Source organism: Budorcas taxicolor, chromosome 18 (genome assembly GCF_023091745.1).
Source record: "Budorcas taxicolor isolate Tak-1 chromosome 18, Takin1.1, whole genome shotgun sequence".
Lineage (NCBI taxonomy): Eukaryota > Metazoa > Chordata > Mammalia > Artiodactyla > Bovidae > Budorcas > Budorcas taxicolor.
In genome coordinates this window covers 62,913,395-62,932,446 of record NC_068927.1, presented here as the reverse complement: position 1 = coordinate 62,932,446, position 19,052 = coordinate 62,913,395, and the positions used below count along the sequence as shown (strand labels likewise).

At 40.5% G+C, this 19,052-nt stretch overlaps 1 protein-coding gene across 1 annotated transcript in view; it reads left to right on the top strand.

The window, feature by feature from the left end:
- Positions 1 to 19,052, top strand: part of LOC128064064 (uncharacterized) — a 425,534-nt gene that overhangs the window by 58,974 nt on the left and 347,508 nt on the right. The window contains 4 exon segments of the mRNA XM_052656874.1: positions 2,597 to 2,600; positions 10,172 to 10,855; positions 10,857 to 10,906; positions 10,908 to 11,041. Coding sequence (XP_052512834.1) covers positions 2,597 to 2,600; positions 10,172 to 10,855; positions 10,857 to 10,906; positions 10,908 to 11,041 — 872 coding nt within the window.

Here is a 19,052-nt window from a genome sequence, read left to right as displayed (position 1 = left end):
AAGCTGAGCACTGAAGAATTGATGCTTTTTAACTGTGGTGGTGAAGACTCTGAGTGCCGTGGAGAGCAAGGAGATCCAACCAGTCCATCCTAAAGGAATCAGTCCTGAATATTCATTGGAAGGACTGTTGCTGAAGGTGAAACTCCAATACTTTGGCCACCTGATGCGAATAAGTGACATTAGAATAGACCCTGATACTGGGAAAGGTTGAAAACAGGAGCAGAAGGGGGCAATAGAGGATGAGATGGTTAGGTGGCATCACTGACTCAATGGGGTCCCAAAGAGTTGGACACGACTGAGTGACTGAACTGAACTGAATCACTCAGATGAACCTTTGGGAGGAAATTGTAACCAGAGACCTGCTTACAACAGGACAGTTGGCTTTTCTCTTAGGAAGCGAGTCCAGAAAGAAAGAGGGAGACCGGAACCCACATTGTTGTTTATAACATAACCACAGAAATGACATGCCATTACTCCTGCCAGAAGCAATTTCTGTTAATTGTTGTTGCTGCTGCTGCTGAAGTGATTACGTTCTACTTTTCATCACTGAGGAGACACCCATCTTCACTCACTCACACAAAGGGCTTAAAGTCCTGCACTGCCCAACCCCTAGGTCCCTGATCCACGAAGAGGTGAGGGAAGCTCTATTCTGTATGGAGTTTGGTCAGGGTCTCGCCTAAGGTTTGAAGGGGAGGGTCAGCCTAGAACGTGTGGTTTCAAGGAAGGGCCGCGAGTTCAGAAGAAAAGAATAAAACTAAAACCACCTCGTTTGATTCTGTGTTCCAGAACCCCTGCTGTGTCAGTGGCCGTAGAGGATTGTATTTTGTACCTGCTGAGATCCTTCCTCTGTGTGTGGCTGTGTTACAGTGACCTCGGTGTGTTTTTCTAAGTATTGAACTGCCTATTTTTAACAGTCAGGGGTCACTTCCCCAGAATGATCTCACCTCAGAAGGAAGCCCGGAGGATGAGGAAAGCAAGGAGTCAGAGGCAATGGCACCCCACTCCAGTACTCTTGCCTGGAAAATCCCATGGACGGAGGAGCCTGGTAGGCTGCAGTCCATGGGTCGCTAAGAGTCGGACATGACTGAGCGACTTCACTTTCACTTTTTACTTTTATGCATTGGAAAAGGAAATGGCAACCTACTCCAGTGTTCTTGCCTGGAGAAACCCAGGGACAGGGGAGCCTGGTGAGCTGCCGTCTCTGGGGTCACACAGAGTCGGATATGACTGAAGTGACTTAGCAGCAGCAGCAGAGGTAAGAGGCATAGTCCTTTTGTTTGTTTGTTCTGTCTCTCTTTCCTGAAATGCTCTTTTTTTGGACTTGATAAGCTCCTTAACATCTGAACGGGTTTGTTTGAACTTACACATAGTCATCATCCAAAGGGACCCATTGCCCTCCTGGCATTTCAGTGTGACAGAAAACAGAGTATTGCCAGCCAAAGAAGCTCACTCAAGCTTTTAAGTCCCGAGTTTTTATTGGCATTTAGCTACATAAGCTTGGTTGCTAACATCTCCAGCATTCTTCCCTCCTTAGAGGTTGGGCTAATTAGCCCACGTGGCTCAAATCCCCATACCTCTAGTGACTTCCTTGGTCTTTGTGAAATGACCAGCCTCCCAACCTGAGTCATTCCCTTATTAAACTAGGGGCCCACATAAGTCATCTTGTTAGCATAAAATTTCAGGACCCACGGAGAGTAATAAAGCCACTGCAGTCACTAAGGAAATTCCGAGAATGAAAACACTTAAATTCCAAGAGTAAAAGCAAACTCCCAGAACCTGTGGACCAAAGCCTGCTAAATTCTATTTTTCTTTTTCAGTTTTAATATTTATTTAGTTTTGGCTATGCTAGGATTTTGCTGATGCACTTGGGTTTTCTCTGTGGTGATTAGGAGGAGCTACTATCTTCTTATGGAGCTCTGTCCCTAAGGCACGGGTTCAGTTGTTGTATTAATAACTGGCAGGCTCTGGAGCAGGTGGGCTTCAGCAGTTGTGGCACACTAGCTTAGTTGCTCCGAGGTTTGTGGGATCTTCCCTGACCAGGGATGGAACTTGTGTCCCCTGCACTGACAAGCAGATTTCTACCCACTGGACCATCAGGCAAGTCCCTAAATTCTTTATTACACAATGTTGAAATCTAAATCTTTCCTTTATGCCCTGTGATACTTTTTCCCCTCTGATTTTTGATATTGCTTTGGAATACCTCACCTGTTGCATGATTACAAAATATTATGTTGCGTTTCATCCTACTCTTTTATTGTTCAAAATAATGTCCAAGTCTCTTTTTAGGTGAGCTTCTTTGGCTACCTTGTAGCTATTGTGCTTCATTTAGTTTGAAATTTCAACTAGTCTATTCAGTGATAGCTTCATCTGTAATTTGGCAGGTTCCCTCTATTTAGGCTTTATTATTATTATTATTATTATTACTATTATTATTATTCAAAATTGTGTTAGCTCTCCTAGATACAGCTGAGACTTACATTTGAAATTTCCATGTTTGTTTGGAGTTTGAACTGTTACGAATTCGCAGTCAGTGAAGTCTTTATATCACTACATCTTCCAAGTAAAACTTGTGATTTTCAGACTTTATGTGCTTCAGTAAAGTTTTACAGTTTCTTCACATTGGTCTGGAAATGTGTTGTTAATATGTGTCATGGTATATTTACTAACAAAATATAGACTGTTTCTCATATTGTGTTTTCAATTACTGTTACTAAAGAGGAAAAATTGGTTTCAGTGTACCCAGTTGGCTCAGCGGTAAAGAATCTGCCTGCCAATGCAAGAGACCTAGGTTTGATCCCTGGGTGGGAATGGTCCCCTGGAGACATAAATGGCAACCCACTTCAGTGTTCTTGCCTGGGAAATCCCATGGATTGAGGAACCTGGAGGGCTACAGCCCATGGGGGCCACAAAGAGTTGGACATGATTGATGTGACTCAGAACACATTCATGCACAATTAGAAATAGCTGTTTTACCATATATGCTAAAATACACATGAGTTTTTAAAAAAGGTAGATTAAAAACGTTTCTTCCAAAAGATGTTTTTTATTCACAGAAGATTGGTTTTGTCTTATGTGTGTTTATGTGCATGTGTGTGTGCAAGCAACACCTAGGGTATATATTAAAGACATCATCATTTCATGAATATTTTATTTATTCTAACCTTTGAAAATTGTACTTATATATTCAATGGCCTTAGACTGTTTCATTTTATGAAATGAATATACAATTCCATTTTAATATACATGCATGAAAATGTTCATATGATTTGATCGATTATTTTGCTTGCTTTTTGTATTCTTCACAATTAGAGAAACTTCTATGAACTTTCATTAGAGTTGTCCCTGTGTATTTGTCTGTGTTTTATTAGTTAGAGTCTAGAGTACATAAAGTGAAGTAAATTTAAGCTACTTAGGAATGTTTGCTAAATATTTGCAAAAAGGTGGGGCAACAACACTATTGATTTTAAATTATTTCTGTTGCACATCCAAGACTGTAAAAACTCTCAGAAAGATATATAGTATATCCTTAAGAGTTAAAATCATTGTTCCTGCTGAGGATGTTATCCTATTAGATCTGTAAAATTTTAAAACACTTGATGTTCAAATATCAATAACCTCAGATATGCAGATGACACCACCCTTATGGCAGAAAGTGAAGAGGAACTAAAAACCCTCTTGATGAAAGTGAAAGAGGAGAGTGAAAAAGTTGGCTTAAAGCTCAACATTCAGAAAACGAAGATCATAGCATCCAGTCCCATCACTTCAAGGGAAATAGATGGGGAAACAGTGGCAACAGTGTCAGACTTTATTTTTTGGGCTCCAAAATCACTGCAGCCATGAAATTAAAAGAGCTTACTCCTTGGAAGAAAAGTTATGACCAACCTAGATAGCATATTCAAAAGCAGAGACATTACTTTGCCAACTAAGGTCTGTCTAGTCAAGGCTATGGTTTTTCCTTTGGTCATGTATGGATGTGAGACTTGGACTGTGATGAAGGCAGAGCGTCGAAGAATTGATGCTTTTGACCTGTGGTGTTGGAGAAGACTTGAGAGTCCCTTGGACTTCAAGGAGATCCAACCAGTCCATTCTGAAGGAGATCAGCCCTGGGATTTCTTTGGAAAGAATGATGCTAAAGTTGAAACTCCAGTACTTTGGCCACCTCATGTGAAGAGTTGACTCATTGGAAAAGACTCTGATGCTGGGAGGGATTGTGGGCAGGAGGAGAAGGGGACGACCGAGGATGAGATGGCTGGATGGCATCACTGACTCGATGGACGTGAGTCTGAGTGAACTCCGGGAGTTGGTGATGGACAGGGAGGCCTGGTGTGCTGCGATTCATGAGGTCTCAAAGAGTTGGACATGACTGAGCGCCTGAACTGAACCAAACTGATGTTCAAAAGTAAGTATGAATGTTTACCTTAGTATTCTACTTCCTTTCTGTTCAAAATGGTCATTCATGAAGCAGAATTTCGAGATTACTAATTAAAAGAAGTTTGTTTAAAATACTAAGAAAAAAAAATAAGGCTGTTAAAATAAATGGCACATTTGTCCCACTCAAGAACTCTTGGATCACAGTATGCTTTGTAAAAATATTACCTGTTTCCTTGATAGGCAATTCATCCTGTGTTATACAAATACAACACTCAAAAATATATATGCCAATGTTGATCTGATTATTTTATCACTTCTCTTCCAGATCAGAATAGTTTCTGAAATGATTTGTGGGCCATAGGTCATTTCTTCTTGGGTTAGAAATATGGTGGAAATATTACTGTGTAAAAGTCATAGTATAGCGTAACACCAGACCCTCTCCTGTATCAAAACCAGTTCTGTGTGAGCTTGCTGTTGTCGTCTTTGGGCACATTAGGAAGTCTTCTCACAGTCACATGGCCTATGTACTTTGTGTTTCAGGGACAGCTGAATACTAGATTGGAAAGTGATGAATCTCTGGCAAAACAAATATTCCCTTCTCTGATGAACAGGTCTTGTGGCCTGTAAGCTGGACCTTGTGACTTTTCTGGAGAAAATGAAGGAGCCCAGGAATAGAAGGAGAATGAAGACAGTGGCCGTATACCCAGGTATGTGTGAATGGATGGAGCCGATGACTCAGATGAGAGGTCCAAGTATCACTGAGGAAGGCATTCTTTGTCATGTGGTTTGGGAAGATCTGCTTCATTGGAAATCATTTTGGGGAAGTCTGGATTTACTTCTGTTGCTGTCATAGACAGCTGTCACCTGCCCCATTTTGTCTGTTAAACCATCATGAATTTTTCTCTGTTGATTACCTTTCTCATTCACAGTGAGAACTAAAATCCCTTCTTGGATTGTGACAACTTGCATGAATTGGTTGCTGTTTCATTTCTCTGGGACCTTAATAAAACCGTGCACATTTCTGAGTACTCTGATGATCCTATTAAACTTTGTTTCCACCTCTAGACAGAAGTGTCTGGTTATAGACAAACTGCAAAGGTTCTAGGAGTACTGGGGACAGACTTTTGTTTTTCTAATTTATAATTCCTAAAACACTGGAAGCTACAGATATGACTTGACAAATTTTAGACTTAAGTATGTCTTTGCTGTATAAAGCAAAACCTCTCTAAAATGGGCTTCTCTGGTGGCTCAGATATAAAGAGCCTGCCTGCATTGCAGGAGACTTGGCTTTAATGCCTGCATTGCAGGAGACTTGGCTTTAATGCCTGCATTGCAGGAGACTTGGCTTTAATCCCTGCACCGGGAAGATCCCCTGGAGAAGGGAATGGCAACCCACTCCAGTATTCTTCCTTGGAAAATTCCATGGAGAGAGGAGTCTGGAAGTCTGCAGTCCATGAGGTCACAAACAGTTGGATGTGACTGAGGGACTAACACTTTCACTTTCTTTCCCTAAAATAAGAGAATGCAAATCTCAGGGTTACTTCCAAGTTTCACTTTTCTTTATATGAACTCATGTTAAATATCTTAAGTGCATTTGCTCTAATTCTTCAATGCTAAAATACTTTAATATATTCAGTTAACTCAAAGAGTTTTTAAATAAATACTCATGAGATTCTAGAAGATTCTCCACCATATTTTTAATTGTTGTTTCTCACTCTTAAGATTTTTAGATTATACGAAGACATCTTGTTTAAAAGTTCTTCTTGGAATATAACTGTTTTACAATGTTGTCCTGCTGTACATCAAAGAGAATCAGTTGTATGTATATATATATAGACTCTCTTTGAGATTTCCTTGCAGTTAGGACTCCACACAGCATTGGTAGACTTCCCTAGGTTCTCACCATATTTTCAAAGTCCCATTTCTTAAGTACTGCTGTATTATTAAGGTTATCTTGCTTGTTATCAGCTTCCCCAGACATTATATTGTCCTCACTTTTTGATTCATTGTATGTCAATATCATTTATGATTTTACATTCAAATATCCAATAGAATATGCTCAAATAAGAACAGAGGTGGGAAGAAGTGGATTAAAGAAATATTAGGCACCTACTATTTGTCAAAATGTTTGTTGCCAGCACAAGCTGGAATCAAGATTGCCAGGAGAAATATCAATAAGCTTAGATATGCAGATGACACCACAATTATGGCAGAAAGTGAAGAGGAACTAAAGAGCCTGTTAATGAAGGTGAAAGACGAGAGTGAAAAAGCTGGCTTAAAACTCACCATTCAAAAAAGTAAGATCATGGCCTCTGATCCCATCATTTCATGGCAAACAGATGGCAAAACAATGGAACCAGTGAGAGAGTTCCTCTTCCTGGGCTCCAGAATCACTGAAAGTGGTGAATGCAGTCATGAAATTAAAAGATACTAGCTCCTTGGAAGAACAACTTTGCCAAACCTAGACAGTATATTAAAAAGCAGAGACATTACTGACAAAGGTCAATATAGTTAAGCTATGTATTTTTCAGTAGTCATGTATGGATGTAAGAGTTGGACCATAAAGAAAGCTGACCACCAAAGAACTGATGCTTGTAAATTGTGTTGTTGGAGAAGACTCTTGAGAGTCCCTTGGACAGCAAGGAGATGCAACCAGTCAATGCAAAAGGACATCAGTCCTGAATATTTATTGGAAGGATTGATGCTGAAGCTAAGCTCCAATAGTTTGGCCACCTGATGCAAAGAGCGACTCATTGGAAAAATCCTTAATGCTGGGAGAGACTGAAGGCAGGAGGAGAAGGGGATGACAGAGGATGAGATGGTTGGATGTCATCACTGACTCAATGAACATGAGTTTGATCAAGCTCCAGAAGTTGGTGATGGACAGGGAAGCCTGGCATGCTGCAGTCCACGGGGTCACAAAGAGTTGGACATGACTGGGCGACTAAACGGAACTGAAGGGGAAAATTAATTATTATACTGACTAATATCTCCTCTTCATTTATTGGTTCCTATAGGCTTTTATCTTGTTCCTTTCTCTGCAGCATATTTCTCTGTAGGATGATTTTGTGCAATTTTCTGTGTTTGTGTTCTGTGTTATGAAAGCTGCAGAATCCTAGTTTTTTCCTTCTGGTGTGTGTCCCCTGGAGTGTGAGGTTGGTGCGCAGGCTTGTGTCCTTATCCCCTTGATAGGGGGTGTGATTGCTGTTATTGTGACCCGAGCCTGCCCTGGATATTGAGGGGAGTTTCCCACTGCTCTCTGGTTGTCACTGTCCTGTCAGGGGTGGAGTCTGCTCCCTGGTTGGTGGAATAGAGCCCCCAGATCTGTTTCTTCACTTTATTTCTGATCTGTGGTGGAGGCAGATGGGATTGAAACACACCCACTGGGAGAGAAGCCACTGAGTATTGCTCCTCTGGGGATGTTCACCTCGGGGAGTGTTCTGTGTGTCACGGCTCATGCCTTGTGCGAGCTCTCACGTGACGCTGGTCAGCACTGATCCTGGCCCCACCTTAACCCGGCACATGGCCCCGGTGTCTCTCAGATGTTGTTTTCACCAGGTCACCAGCATAGACCCACTGAAATCAGGGCGCAGGATTGCATTCATCATGGAGCTGGATCCACTGTGGTGCTGTGGAAGCAGCTCAGATTCCAGCCTGGCCCCGTCCCCTCATGTACGAGCCCACAAAGTCTAGAGCTGCTAAAGCTACACCTGCTGTGACATGGTGGTTGGGTGGGGGTGGGGGGGTGGGTGCGGTTCCTGCTTTTCCATTCAGATGCTCTTCAGGGGCTGAGGTTACAAAGCCAGTTGTGGGTGTAAAAGCATTGTTTGTGCAGCTGTGAGGAGAGGTTTCAGCTTTTCTTCCTTGACCCTGGGACTAGCTGTGCTTTCAGCTCCATCCGCGCATGTGGCCAACCCACAGGTGTCTGCTCCAGAGGCTTCCCCAGAACACAGCAGTCTGCTGACGGTGGAGGAAGTGCATTAAGGGAGGCCATGGCTGGGGATCAGTAGAGCCCACCTGAGTGGGAGTCCTTCCTCGACGCTGGCGAGGCAGGGGCCAGCACAGGGCGAGAGGGACTGTGGTGGGGTTCTTCTCTGGTCATCAGAGAGCAATGGCGCTATGCTGTATGGTGGTTCAGGCTTCCGCCGCAACATCCCCATTAATAGAGCTCTTCCCTCCCTGCCTTTCCTGCAGAATGGCTCCTCACAGAGGACCCACAGCAGTCCTCTGCCTGGGTCTGCTCTCCAGACCTCACATTCCAGCACCCAGCCCTTGTCTGCAGTGGTGGACACCCTCTCAGGCTGGGTGGGCAGGGCAGGAGTCAGTACCCTGTGTGCAGGTCTCACACTGTCCTGCTGCCACAGACTGTTGCTGTGTTCTCTTCCCACAGAGAATGAGGCTCCCCTTCTGTCTCAACTGGACTCCCTCCACCAGTGAGGGGCTTCCCCAGATGTGGAGACCTGTCCTGTCTTCAGATCCCCCCAGGGTTGCAGGTGCGACTCCACCTCCTTTCTTGTTCCTTTTCCTTCATTTTTCTCCTGTCCTACCTGTCAAAGCAGGAATCTTTCCTGACCTTTTCATTGTCCACAGCTTGTGTTCACTGGGGGCTCTGAAATTTCTTCCCTTTCTGATATATTCTTGTTGTGTTTGTGGAGAGAGATGAACTGTCTCTGCCTGATCCTCTGGCATCTTGATCTTTCTGTCTCTATTTTATTTTTAAACAAGCAAAGGATTCATCACTTTTCTCTAAATCTTTAAGGATATTCACTGAGAATAGTAGCTAAAATAACTGGTTATTTGGTATCTTTCAGCTTTGTCTCCTCAAGATACCCAGGATATGATGCCAAAGAATCCAGGATTAGAAGATCTATTCCCAAAAGCAAACCTAGGAAAATATGAAGTATTTCACCTCAGAAATTTGCATTAAATGAATGACTGGGAACATACAAGGGCATATGAAAGACAGAGAGGATGTTTATATGGACATAAAGAGACTGAGAGAGTTATACATAAGACAAACATTACTGCAAAAAGAAATGAGCAATACAAGTCAAATTGGGGAGAACACTAACTTCAGTCTTCAACATCTGATGAGAACTGTAAGTTTTTAAGAAAAGATCTCTATCCTTTCTTGAAACATACCTGTTCTCTGAAAGGAAACGTGGAAAGCCCAGAAGGTAATCTAGTCTCTCCTACAAATACTCATTCAAACAATACTCAATATAGCCTTAGATTAAACAATCATTCAAGCATGTCTGAACACCAGAAATTTAAAAATGAGGGGGAAAACTCACAATATAATCAATTTGAGGGATCTGTGAGCAGGGGGTCATTATTCTTCCACCAACAGCTATTTTCTCCCCATGCCAAAATGTGTAACGTTGATAATAATGGAGGAGATATAATCCAACCGTCATTGTTCAATACATCCCATGGTATGGTTAATATGGAAGAACTTTCGATGTGTAATAAAATGAGTCAACCCTTAGGTAAGAGCTCCAACCCCAATCATTGCAAGAGTATTTATGATGGAGTGAGAGGGTATTCAGGCAATAAAACTGGGTATAAGGTTGAAGGACACTGAAACCTTATGAAACATCGGGACCTGAATCTTCACACAGGGATTCAAAAAGTAATTAATCTAGAAATATCTTCTATCACATGTCAGGTCTTTCTGTATATAAGTGTACTCATAGTGGAGAGAAGACTTATAATTGTAGTGAATATGGTAAAATTTCTAATCACTCTTCAGAACTTGTTCAACAGCAGACTATTCTAAAAGTCACAGAAAGAAAACAAGTGTAAGATATGCGGGAAAGTATTTAATAACTCATCCGATCTAAGTAGACATAGGAAAATTCATACAAGAAGGAAACCTTTCAAGTGTACAAAATGTAGCAAAGCATTTATCCGTTGCTCACATCTTACTCAACATCAGCGAATTCATACTGGAGAGAAACCTTATAAATGTATAGAATGTGGCAAAGCCTTTAATCACAACTCAACACTTTCTGAAAATCAGCAAATGCATACTGCAGAGAAACCTGATAAATGTACAGAATGTGGCAAAGCCTCTATCTGTTACTCACATCTTTCCCAACATCAGCAAATTCATACTGGGGAGAGACCTTATAAATGTACAGAATGTGGCAAAGCCTGTAATCAGAATTCAACTCTTACTCAACATCAGCGAACGCATACTGGAGAGAAGCCTTATAAATACAAAGAATGCGACAAAGCCTTTATCCGTTGTTCACATCTTACTCGACATCAGCGAATTCATACTGGCGAGACACCTTATCATTGTACAGAATGTGGTCAAACCTTTATTTGCAGTTCAACTTTAACTGCACATTATCAAATCCATACTGGGGAGAAACCATACAAATGTAAAGAATGTGGCAAAACCTTTATTTCAAGTTCAAATCTTACTCAATATCACTGAATTCACATGGAGGACAGACGTTATAAATGTACGGAGTGTTGGCAAGGCCTTTATTAACAGTGCTTGTCTTAATAAACATCAGCGAATCCACTGGGGAGAGACGGTATAAATGCATCGAATGTGGCAAAGCCTTTAATTGGAACTCAATTCTTACTACACATTTGCGAGTTCATACTGCAGAGAAACCTTATAAATGTGCAGAATGTGGCAAAGCCTTTAATCATAGTGGTCATCTCACTAAACATCTCAGAACACTCGCTGGAGAGTGATGGAACAAGTGATGGAAGATGTTTGCCCTAAACATACATCAGAAAACACGAGTTTATACAAGAAATGTATGGGAATGTTGTAACAAATATGTAGAAAAGTATTTTATCAAAAATCAAATTGAAATAAATTACAGAGATTTCATACTAGAAAGTATTTTATCAACCCTCTTTTCTAAATTTTCTCTAGAAGGATAATTACTGTAGAGAACAATCCATAGTTAAAAAACAGAAAATGGATATATTAGCCAGGATCGTGAGAGGAGGGTTGACAGTTAGAAGGCTACTTAATAGCAATGTATCTTTGTTTACAATGACTTGATTTGAGATGTGCTGAAAAGCAAAATGAATGTAATTCAATGGTCAAATAATCCATACTATGCTTTGTTTCTAGTGTGCGGTTTATGCTTCAAAGATTAGTCTTTTTATGTAGTGTTGCAACCATTTCTATCTATTCTCCATTAAAAGATGAAGGATCAGTTCAGTTCAGTTCAGTCGCTCAGTCGTGTCCAACTCTTTGCGACCCCATGAACTGCACCAGGCCAGGCTTCCTTGTCCTTCACCAACACCAGGAGTTTACCCAAACTCATGTCCATCAAGTCTGTGGTGCCATCCAACCATACCATCCTATGTTGTCCCCTTCTCCTCCTGCCCCCAGTCCCTTCCAGCATCAGGGTCTTTTCCAGTGAGTCAACTCTTCGCATGAGGTGGCCAAAGTATTGGAGTTTCAGCATTAGTATCAGTCCTTCCAATGAACACCCAGGACTGATCTCCTTTAGGAGGGACTGGTTGGATCTCCTTGCACGCCAAGGGACTCTCAAGAGTCTTCTCCAACACCACAGTTCAAAAGCATCAATTCTTCGGCACTCAGCTTTCTTCACCGTCCAACTCTCACATCCATACATGACCACTGGAAACACCATAGCCTTGACTAGATGGACCTTTTTTGGCAAAGTAATGTCTCTGCTTTTTAATATACTATCTAGGTTGATCATAACTTTCCTTCCAAAGAGTAAGTGTCTTAATTTCATGGCTACAGTCACCATCTGCTGTGATTTGGGAGCCCAAAAAAATAAAGTCTGACACTATTTCCACTGTTTCCCCATGTACTTCCCATGAAATGATCGAACCGGATGCCCTGATATTAGTTTTCTGAATGTTGAACTTTAACTCAACTTTTTCACTCTCCTCTTTAACTTGCATCAATACCGTAATGTAAAATGTAAAATGAACATCTAACTGGAGGTGTTTGTTATTCATATGAAATATCCTGGGAGGATGCCATAATATAAGTGATCGTGAAATTTTTCCAAGTATTAAAGTAAGAAAGAAGTTGGTTTCTTATTTATATGAAATATCCTGGGAGGATGCCATAATATAAGTGATCATGAAATCTTTCCATGTATTAAAGTAAGAAAGAAGTTGGTTCTATTGTTTTTTGTTTAATAGTCATTTATTTGGCTGCATCAGATCTTAGTTGCAGCATGTGGAACCTAGTTCCCTGACCAGGGATTGAACCCAGACCCCCTGCATTGGGAATGTGGAGTCTTAGCCACTGGACCACCAGGGAGCTTCTCCAAAAGTTGATTCTAAATTTTCAATACTTATAGCACTTGAATTGTAAGAAACAATCACAATTCACTACAGTATTGATGTATCTTTATAATATCAGCATAAGTGAAGTATATTACTTGACAATGTTGAAATAAAGACAGCTTCTGTGATAAGCTGGAAATGTATTAGAAACCCTTTCCAGAAAAGGCATGTAATTAGTGTATTTCTTGTTTACTAAGTGTTTCCTAGGCTTTGTTTTGTAAGTCATAAAAACAATGATCCTCACATCCTTTTATCAGAAAAATGAGTATCTTTCTCTGTAATTTTAATCTGATTTAATCATGGATCATACTGTGGATTGTAAAATGTTTAATTTCAACCTTGTGTGAAATTAATACATGATTATTAATAAAAGTGAATGGTTTCTAGTGTTTCAATTGATTGTAATGAATGAAGTGTTAAGACTGTGATCAGCAGTCTTGCTCAATCCAGGTTCTACTTCACAGGTCCCCCTTCAATGACACCCTCACAGAGCTCACCAGAATCCTGCTCATCTTGGTCTGAAGTGAGCGATTCACACTCAGTCTGTGGAGCCCAGAGCACTTGACCCAGGTTCACTTATAAGCCTGAGCCCCACATACTGGAACTATCTGGGCCTGGTTCTAGCCTTGACCTCCCACAGGGCCCCTCAAGGATTGCTGTGAATTCTCTCATAAACTCACCAGCTTCAATTTTCCTTTCTTCTTCTGTTGAACTAAGACTTCCCATGGGATCATTTTAGCAAATATATATATAACAAAGTCACAGGAAGGATAATTTTAAAACATGATTGCAAAATTCTGAACTAAGATTCATAAAATTTTACCCCATGTAAAATTCTCAGCACATGTATCTCGTCTAGGCTTAAAGGAACTGTTTTCTCATGCCTTTGACATACATTGAATGCAATATATAAATATCTGAAGGTATGTACATTAGCAGTGAGAAAACTAATATAGAATGTAAAAGTGTAGGTGTTTTAGTGCATATTTATTTAAAGAATTTGGGAATGATAGATCAAAAGTGAGAATATCAGCATTGCAGATGATTTATCAAGAATTTGCAGAGTTGTCAACTAATCTGTTTTGTCTGCTTTTCATGGAATTTATTTCCTTACATGTCAGGAGGTTGCATTTGTTAAGGAACTTCCACACTGTCCTCCCTAGTCGCTGCACCAGCTTCCATTTCCTTCAGTCATGTAGGAGGTTCCCTGATCTCCATAGCCTCTTCAGCCTTTATTATATCATTAGTGGGCCTTTTGATAATGGTTATTCTGACTAGAATGAGGTGATATCTCATTGTAGTTTTGTTTTCCATTTCTTAATAATTAGTGATGCTGAGTGTCTTTCATTTGCCTCTTGCCCATCTAAATGTCTTCTTTGGAGATATGAGGTCTTGGCCCAATTTTTGATTGAGTTATTTTTGTCTCTGATTTTTTTAATTTTAAATTTCTGTCTGTGGCTGTGTGCAGGCTTCCTCTAGTTGTGGCACATGGGCTTCTCATTGCAGTGGCTTTTTTTGTGCAGCACGGCTCTAGGTGTCAGTAGCTGCAGCACACAGGCTCAGTAGTGGTGGCACACAGGCTAAGTTGTCCTGCAGCATGTGGAATATTCCTGGGCCAGCGTTCAAACCCATGTCCCCTGCACTTGCTGGCAGATTTGTATCCACTGGGCAATTGTTTTACAATTTTTTGTAAAAATGGAATTTTTTTTCTTTTGAAATGTATATATTTTTTGTTTTTGAGTTTTTTAGTATTTTTTAAATTTTTCAATTGAAGGATAATTGCTTTGCAGAATTTTGTTGTTTTCTGTCAAACATCAGCAAGAATCAGCCATAGGTACACCCGTGTCCCCTCCCTTCTGAGCCTCCCTCCCATGTCCCTCCCCATCCCACCCTTCTAGACGGTTACAGTGCTGTGTTCCTTTAGCTGTACAACATTGTCAATCAGCCATAAGTGTTGAGGCAGTCTGAGTGTGGGTTGGAAAAGAATTTCCAGACACAGGGCATTTCAGAAAGGAGTGAGTTTATTGAAAACAAAGGGCAGAGATAAAGCAGGCACTGCGAGTGCAACGGGCCCGCATCTGGACAGACCAGGGGATGCCGACAGTTTCCATGGGCTAAGAGCCAATTTTTACAGCTTCAAAGCAAAATTGCTGCTGGATGGTTGACGTTAGGTGATTGGTTGGGGCACTAGAGGGTGCTTACTGGAGTGGGCATCTTTGCCCCACTGGGAGTCAGGAAGCTTGGTAGTGACTATCAGTGTGCTTTTGAAAAGGCTATAAAGGGGCTCAGTCAGCTTTGAAAGTGTCCTTGATTCTGAGCTCCACTTCTGTGTTCTTGGTGCAAGGTTTTGCATCTGTGGCCTTGGGGCAGCACACCACAAGTAAGAGTAGCCATGATCTATATTGTTTGTGTTGATTGTGTTGTTCCACTGGGCAGTCACATAAAATGAAACCAAAACACTGAGAATGCTGCTGAAGATCCAGCAGAGGATACTGAAGGTGCCCACCTATTTGGGAGCTTTGCTCTTAAGTTCTGCCCACCTGGAGTCACTGGGAATGATGATCACCTGAAAGACACTCAAGACGAAGATGGTGCCAGCGGACACATCTCTGCCGACTCTTTGAACGTAACAAGCAAGTGTGCATCCAAATCTCCTTGATGAACTGTTTCAACCCCAAAGCTGCCAGTGTTTCAGGAATTCCATTCAAATGAACAACTAAGAGTTTGGCTAGAGTCACGTGCTTGAAAATCCAATCTGTAGACCGACATTTACCTCCTGTGAAATAAAGGGAGAGGAAATGGTAAACAAGACCGAAACTCCCCATAATCCCTGTCATAGTCTGCAATAAAAAGATCACTCCTATTGCCGAATTCTTGGGGACCATTCTGTTAATCCCAGGAACTGATAATCTTCTGAGCCAGAGAATCCTGCATGACAAGATGAGGCAGAACTCTGTACCATATCAACTGGAATTGATACTCTTAAGTATTCTTCATTTACCTTAGATCCCACTGAAAAAAAACTATTTATATTTCTTCCTGTAAAACAAGTGTCTGATATTTGAATGTGTAACAGTGAAAAAACTTAAAGGAATATCACTAAGGATTTAAAAGTCATGCCCTGGTGGTTCAATGGTAAAGATTTCACCTGCCAAGCAGGAGACCACTGTTCGATCCCTGGGTAAGGAACAAATGAGTCTAATATCAGTAAAGATACCATGATTATATTTTAAACTACACAGGATGATTTTTAAGTTCACACAGGGTAAAGAAAAGGTAAGAGTGAAAAAATTCTGGAAACAATATTAAACCATATCATGTAGTTACAATAAAGGAAAGTTTGATAATCAAATAGAAATAGGTGGATGTGAATTGATAAGTTTGATACAATGGTGAGAAGGAGGATAAATACAGCATTACAAAGCAATAGTGAAAAGATTTTTTTTTTCAACAAATGAGGTAGAATAATGGCGACTGTCTTCCCACCTTTGTACATACCAAGTGAATCAAAGTTTTTAAAAATCTTCATAAACCGTACCTAACATGAAAGTATAAAAATAAATAAAAGTCATGTCTATAATACACATTTATATACATCAAAATTCTTACCAGGATGAATATTTTCATTGAACCATAAATAGCAATGAGGCTAATACAGGTTAATGATTTGTAAAAATCTAAAGCCTTTTTATTTTTTTTTTTTTTTAAAAAAAGGTGGAAATTAGAACTTAGTCCGGTTCAGTTCAGTTGCTCAGTTGTGACCAACTCTTTACAGCCCCATGGATTGCAGCACACCAGGCTTCCCTGTCCATCACCAACCCCCAGAGTTTGCTCAAACTCTATTCCCTTGAGTCAGTGATGCCATCCAACCATTTCATCCTCTGTCGTCCCCTTCTCCTCCTCCCTTCAATCTTTCCCAGCATCAGGGTCTTTTCCAATAAGTCAGTTCTTTGCATCAGGTGGCCAAAAGTATTGGAGCTTCAGCTTCAGTATCGGTCTTTCCAATGAATATTCAGATCTGATTTCCTTTAGGATTGACTGTTATGATCTCCTTGCTGTCCGAGGGACTCTTGAGAATCTTCCCCAACACCACAGTTGAAAAGCATCAATTCTTTGGCACTCAGTTTTCTTTACTGCCTAACTTTCACGTCCATACATGACTACTGGAAAAACCATAGCTCTGACTATACAGACTTTTGTTGGTAAAGTAATGACTCCAATTTTTAATATGCTCTCTAGGTGGGTTATTACTTTTCTTCCAAGGAACAAGCACCTTTTAATTTCATGACTGCGGTCAATATCTATAGTGATTTTGGAACCCCCCAAAATAAAGTCTGTCACTGTTTGTGTTGTTTCTCCATCTATTTACCATGAAGTGATGAGACTGGGTTTCATGATCTTCATTTATTGAATGTTGAATTTGAAGCCAGCTTTTTCACTCTCCTCTTTCACTTTCATCAAGAGACTCTTCACTTTCTGCCCTAAGGGTGGTGTCATCTGCATATCTGAGGTTATTGGTATTTCTCCCTGCAATCTTGATTCCAGTTTGTGCTTCATCCAGCCGTGCATTTTGCATGATGTACTCTGCATTTAAGTTAAATAAGCAATGTAAGAACATACAGCCTTGATGTACTCCTTTTGAAATGTGAAACCCGTCTGTTGTTCCATTTCCAGCTCTAACTGTTGCTCCTTGACCTGCATGGTGATTTTTCAGGAGACAGCTAAGGTGTTCTGGCTTTCCCATCTCTTTAAGAATTTTCCACAGTTTCTTGTGATCCACACAAATGCTGTAACATAGTCAATGAAGCAGAAGTAGAGGTTTTTCTGGAACTCTCTTTCTTTTTCTATGATCCAAGGGATATTGGCAATGTGATCTTTGGTTCCTTTGCCTTTTCTAAATCCAGCTTGAACATCTGGAAGTTCTTTGTTCACATACTATTGACCTGGCTTGGAGAATTTTGAGCACTACTTTGCTAGCACATGAAATGAGTGCAACAACTGTGCTTCAGTTTGACCATCCTTTGGCATTGCCTTTCTTTGAGATTGGAATCAACACTGATATTTTCCAGTCCTGTGGCCAGGGCTGAGTTTTCCAAATTTGCTGGCACATTGAGTGCAGCATTTTAACGGCATCATTTTTTAGGATTTGAAATAGCTCAGCTAGAATTCCAAAACCTCCACTAGCTTTGTAAGTGATGCTTCCTTAGACTCACTTGATGTTGCACTCCAGGATGTCTGGCTCTATGTGAGTGATCACACCATCGTGGATATCTGGGTCATTAAGATCTTTTTTGTATAGTTCTGTGTATTCTTGCCATCTCTTCTTAATATCTTCCTCTGTTAGGTCCGTACCATTTCTATCCTTTATTTTGAACTTTACTTGATTTATAAAATAATTATATTTAATCACAATGATATTAATGTATTTTACAAAAGTAGTTATGTTTTAAAATAAATATATGTATAAATATGTGTTTCCATGCCTTGTCATTTAATTTTAAGTTTGATAGTCTTTCTAAACATATTATTTGTGTAAGAAGTTTCTGTTTATGTTCAAATAGTTACTATTAAGTCAATAGGGAGAACAGATAAATTTTATGCATCTAATGCAATGTAGATATACTGAAAGAAGTAGAAAGTATTAGCCATTCAGTCATCTTCAGTCATGTCCAGTCATGTCCAGCTCTTTGTGACTCCATGGACTGTAGCCCGCCAGGTTCCTCTGTCCATGGAATTCTCCAGGCAACAATACTGGAGTGGGTTGCCATTTCCTACTCCAGGGGATCTTCCTGACCCAGGGATTGAATATGGGTCTCCTGCATCTCAGGTAGATTCTTTACTGTCTGAACCACCAGGGATGCCCCGATTGTAGTCTAACTTAGAGGCCTGCTCTATGGCAGGGCTTCAGGCTACTCCCTCCAGTATTCTGGCCTGGAGAATTCCATGGACTGTATTGTCTATGGGGTTGCAAAATGTCATACATCACTGAGCCACTTTCACAGTTCTATGACAAATTTTATTTTTTATTAAAAACTGTATAATTATATGAGTGAGTGAGTGAAAGTTGCTCAGTCTTGTCTGACTCTTTGTGACCCCGTAGACTATACAGTCCATGGAATTCTCCAGGCCAGAATACTAGAGTAGGTAGCCTTTCCCTTCTCCAGGGGATCTTCCCAACCCAAGGATTGAACCCAGGTCTCTCACATGGCATGCGGATTCTTTACCAGCTGAGCTATCAGGGAAGTCCATATGACTATATGAGCATATATAAATTATACATGTACAAGTATATATAATTTATATATACATTAAAATCTATATAAAGTATACAGAGTGAAGTATGTCAGAAAGAGAAATATAAATATCATATACTA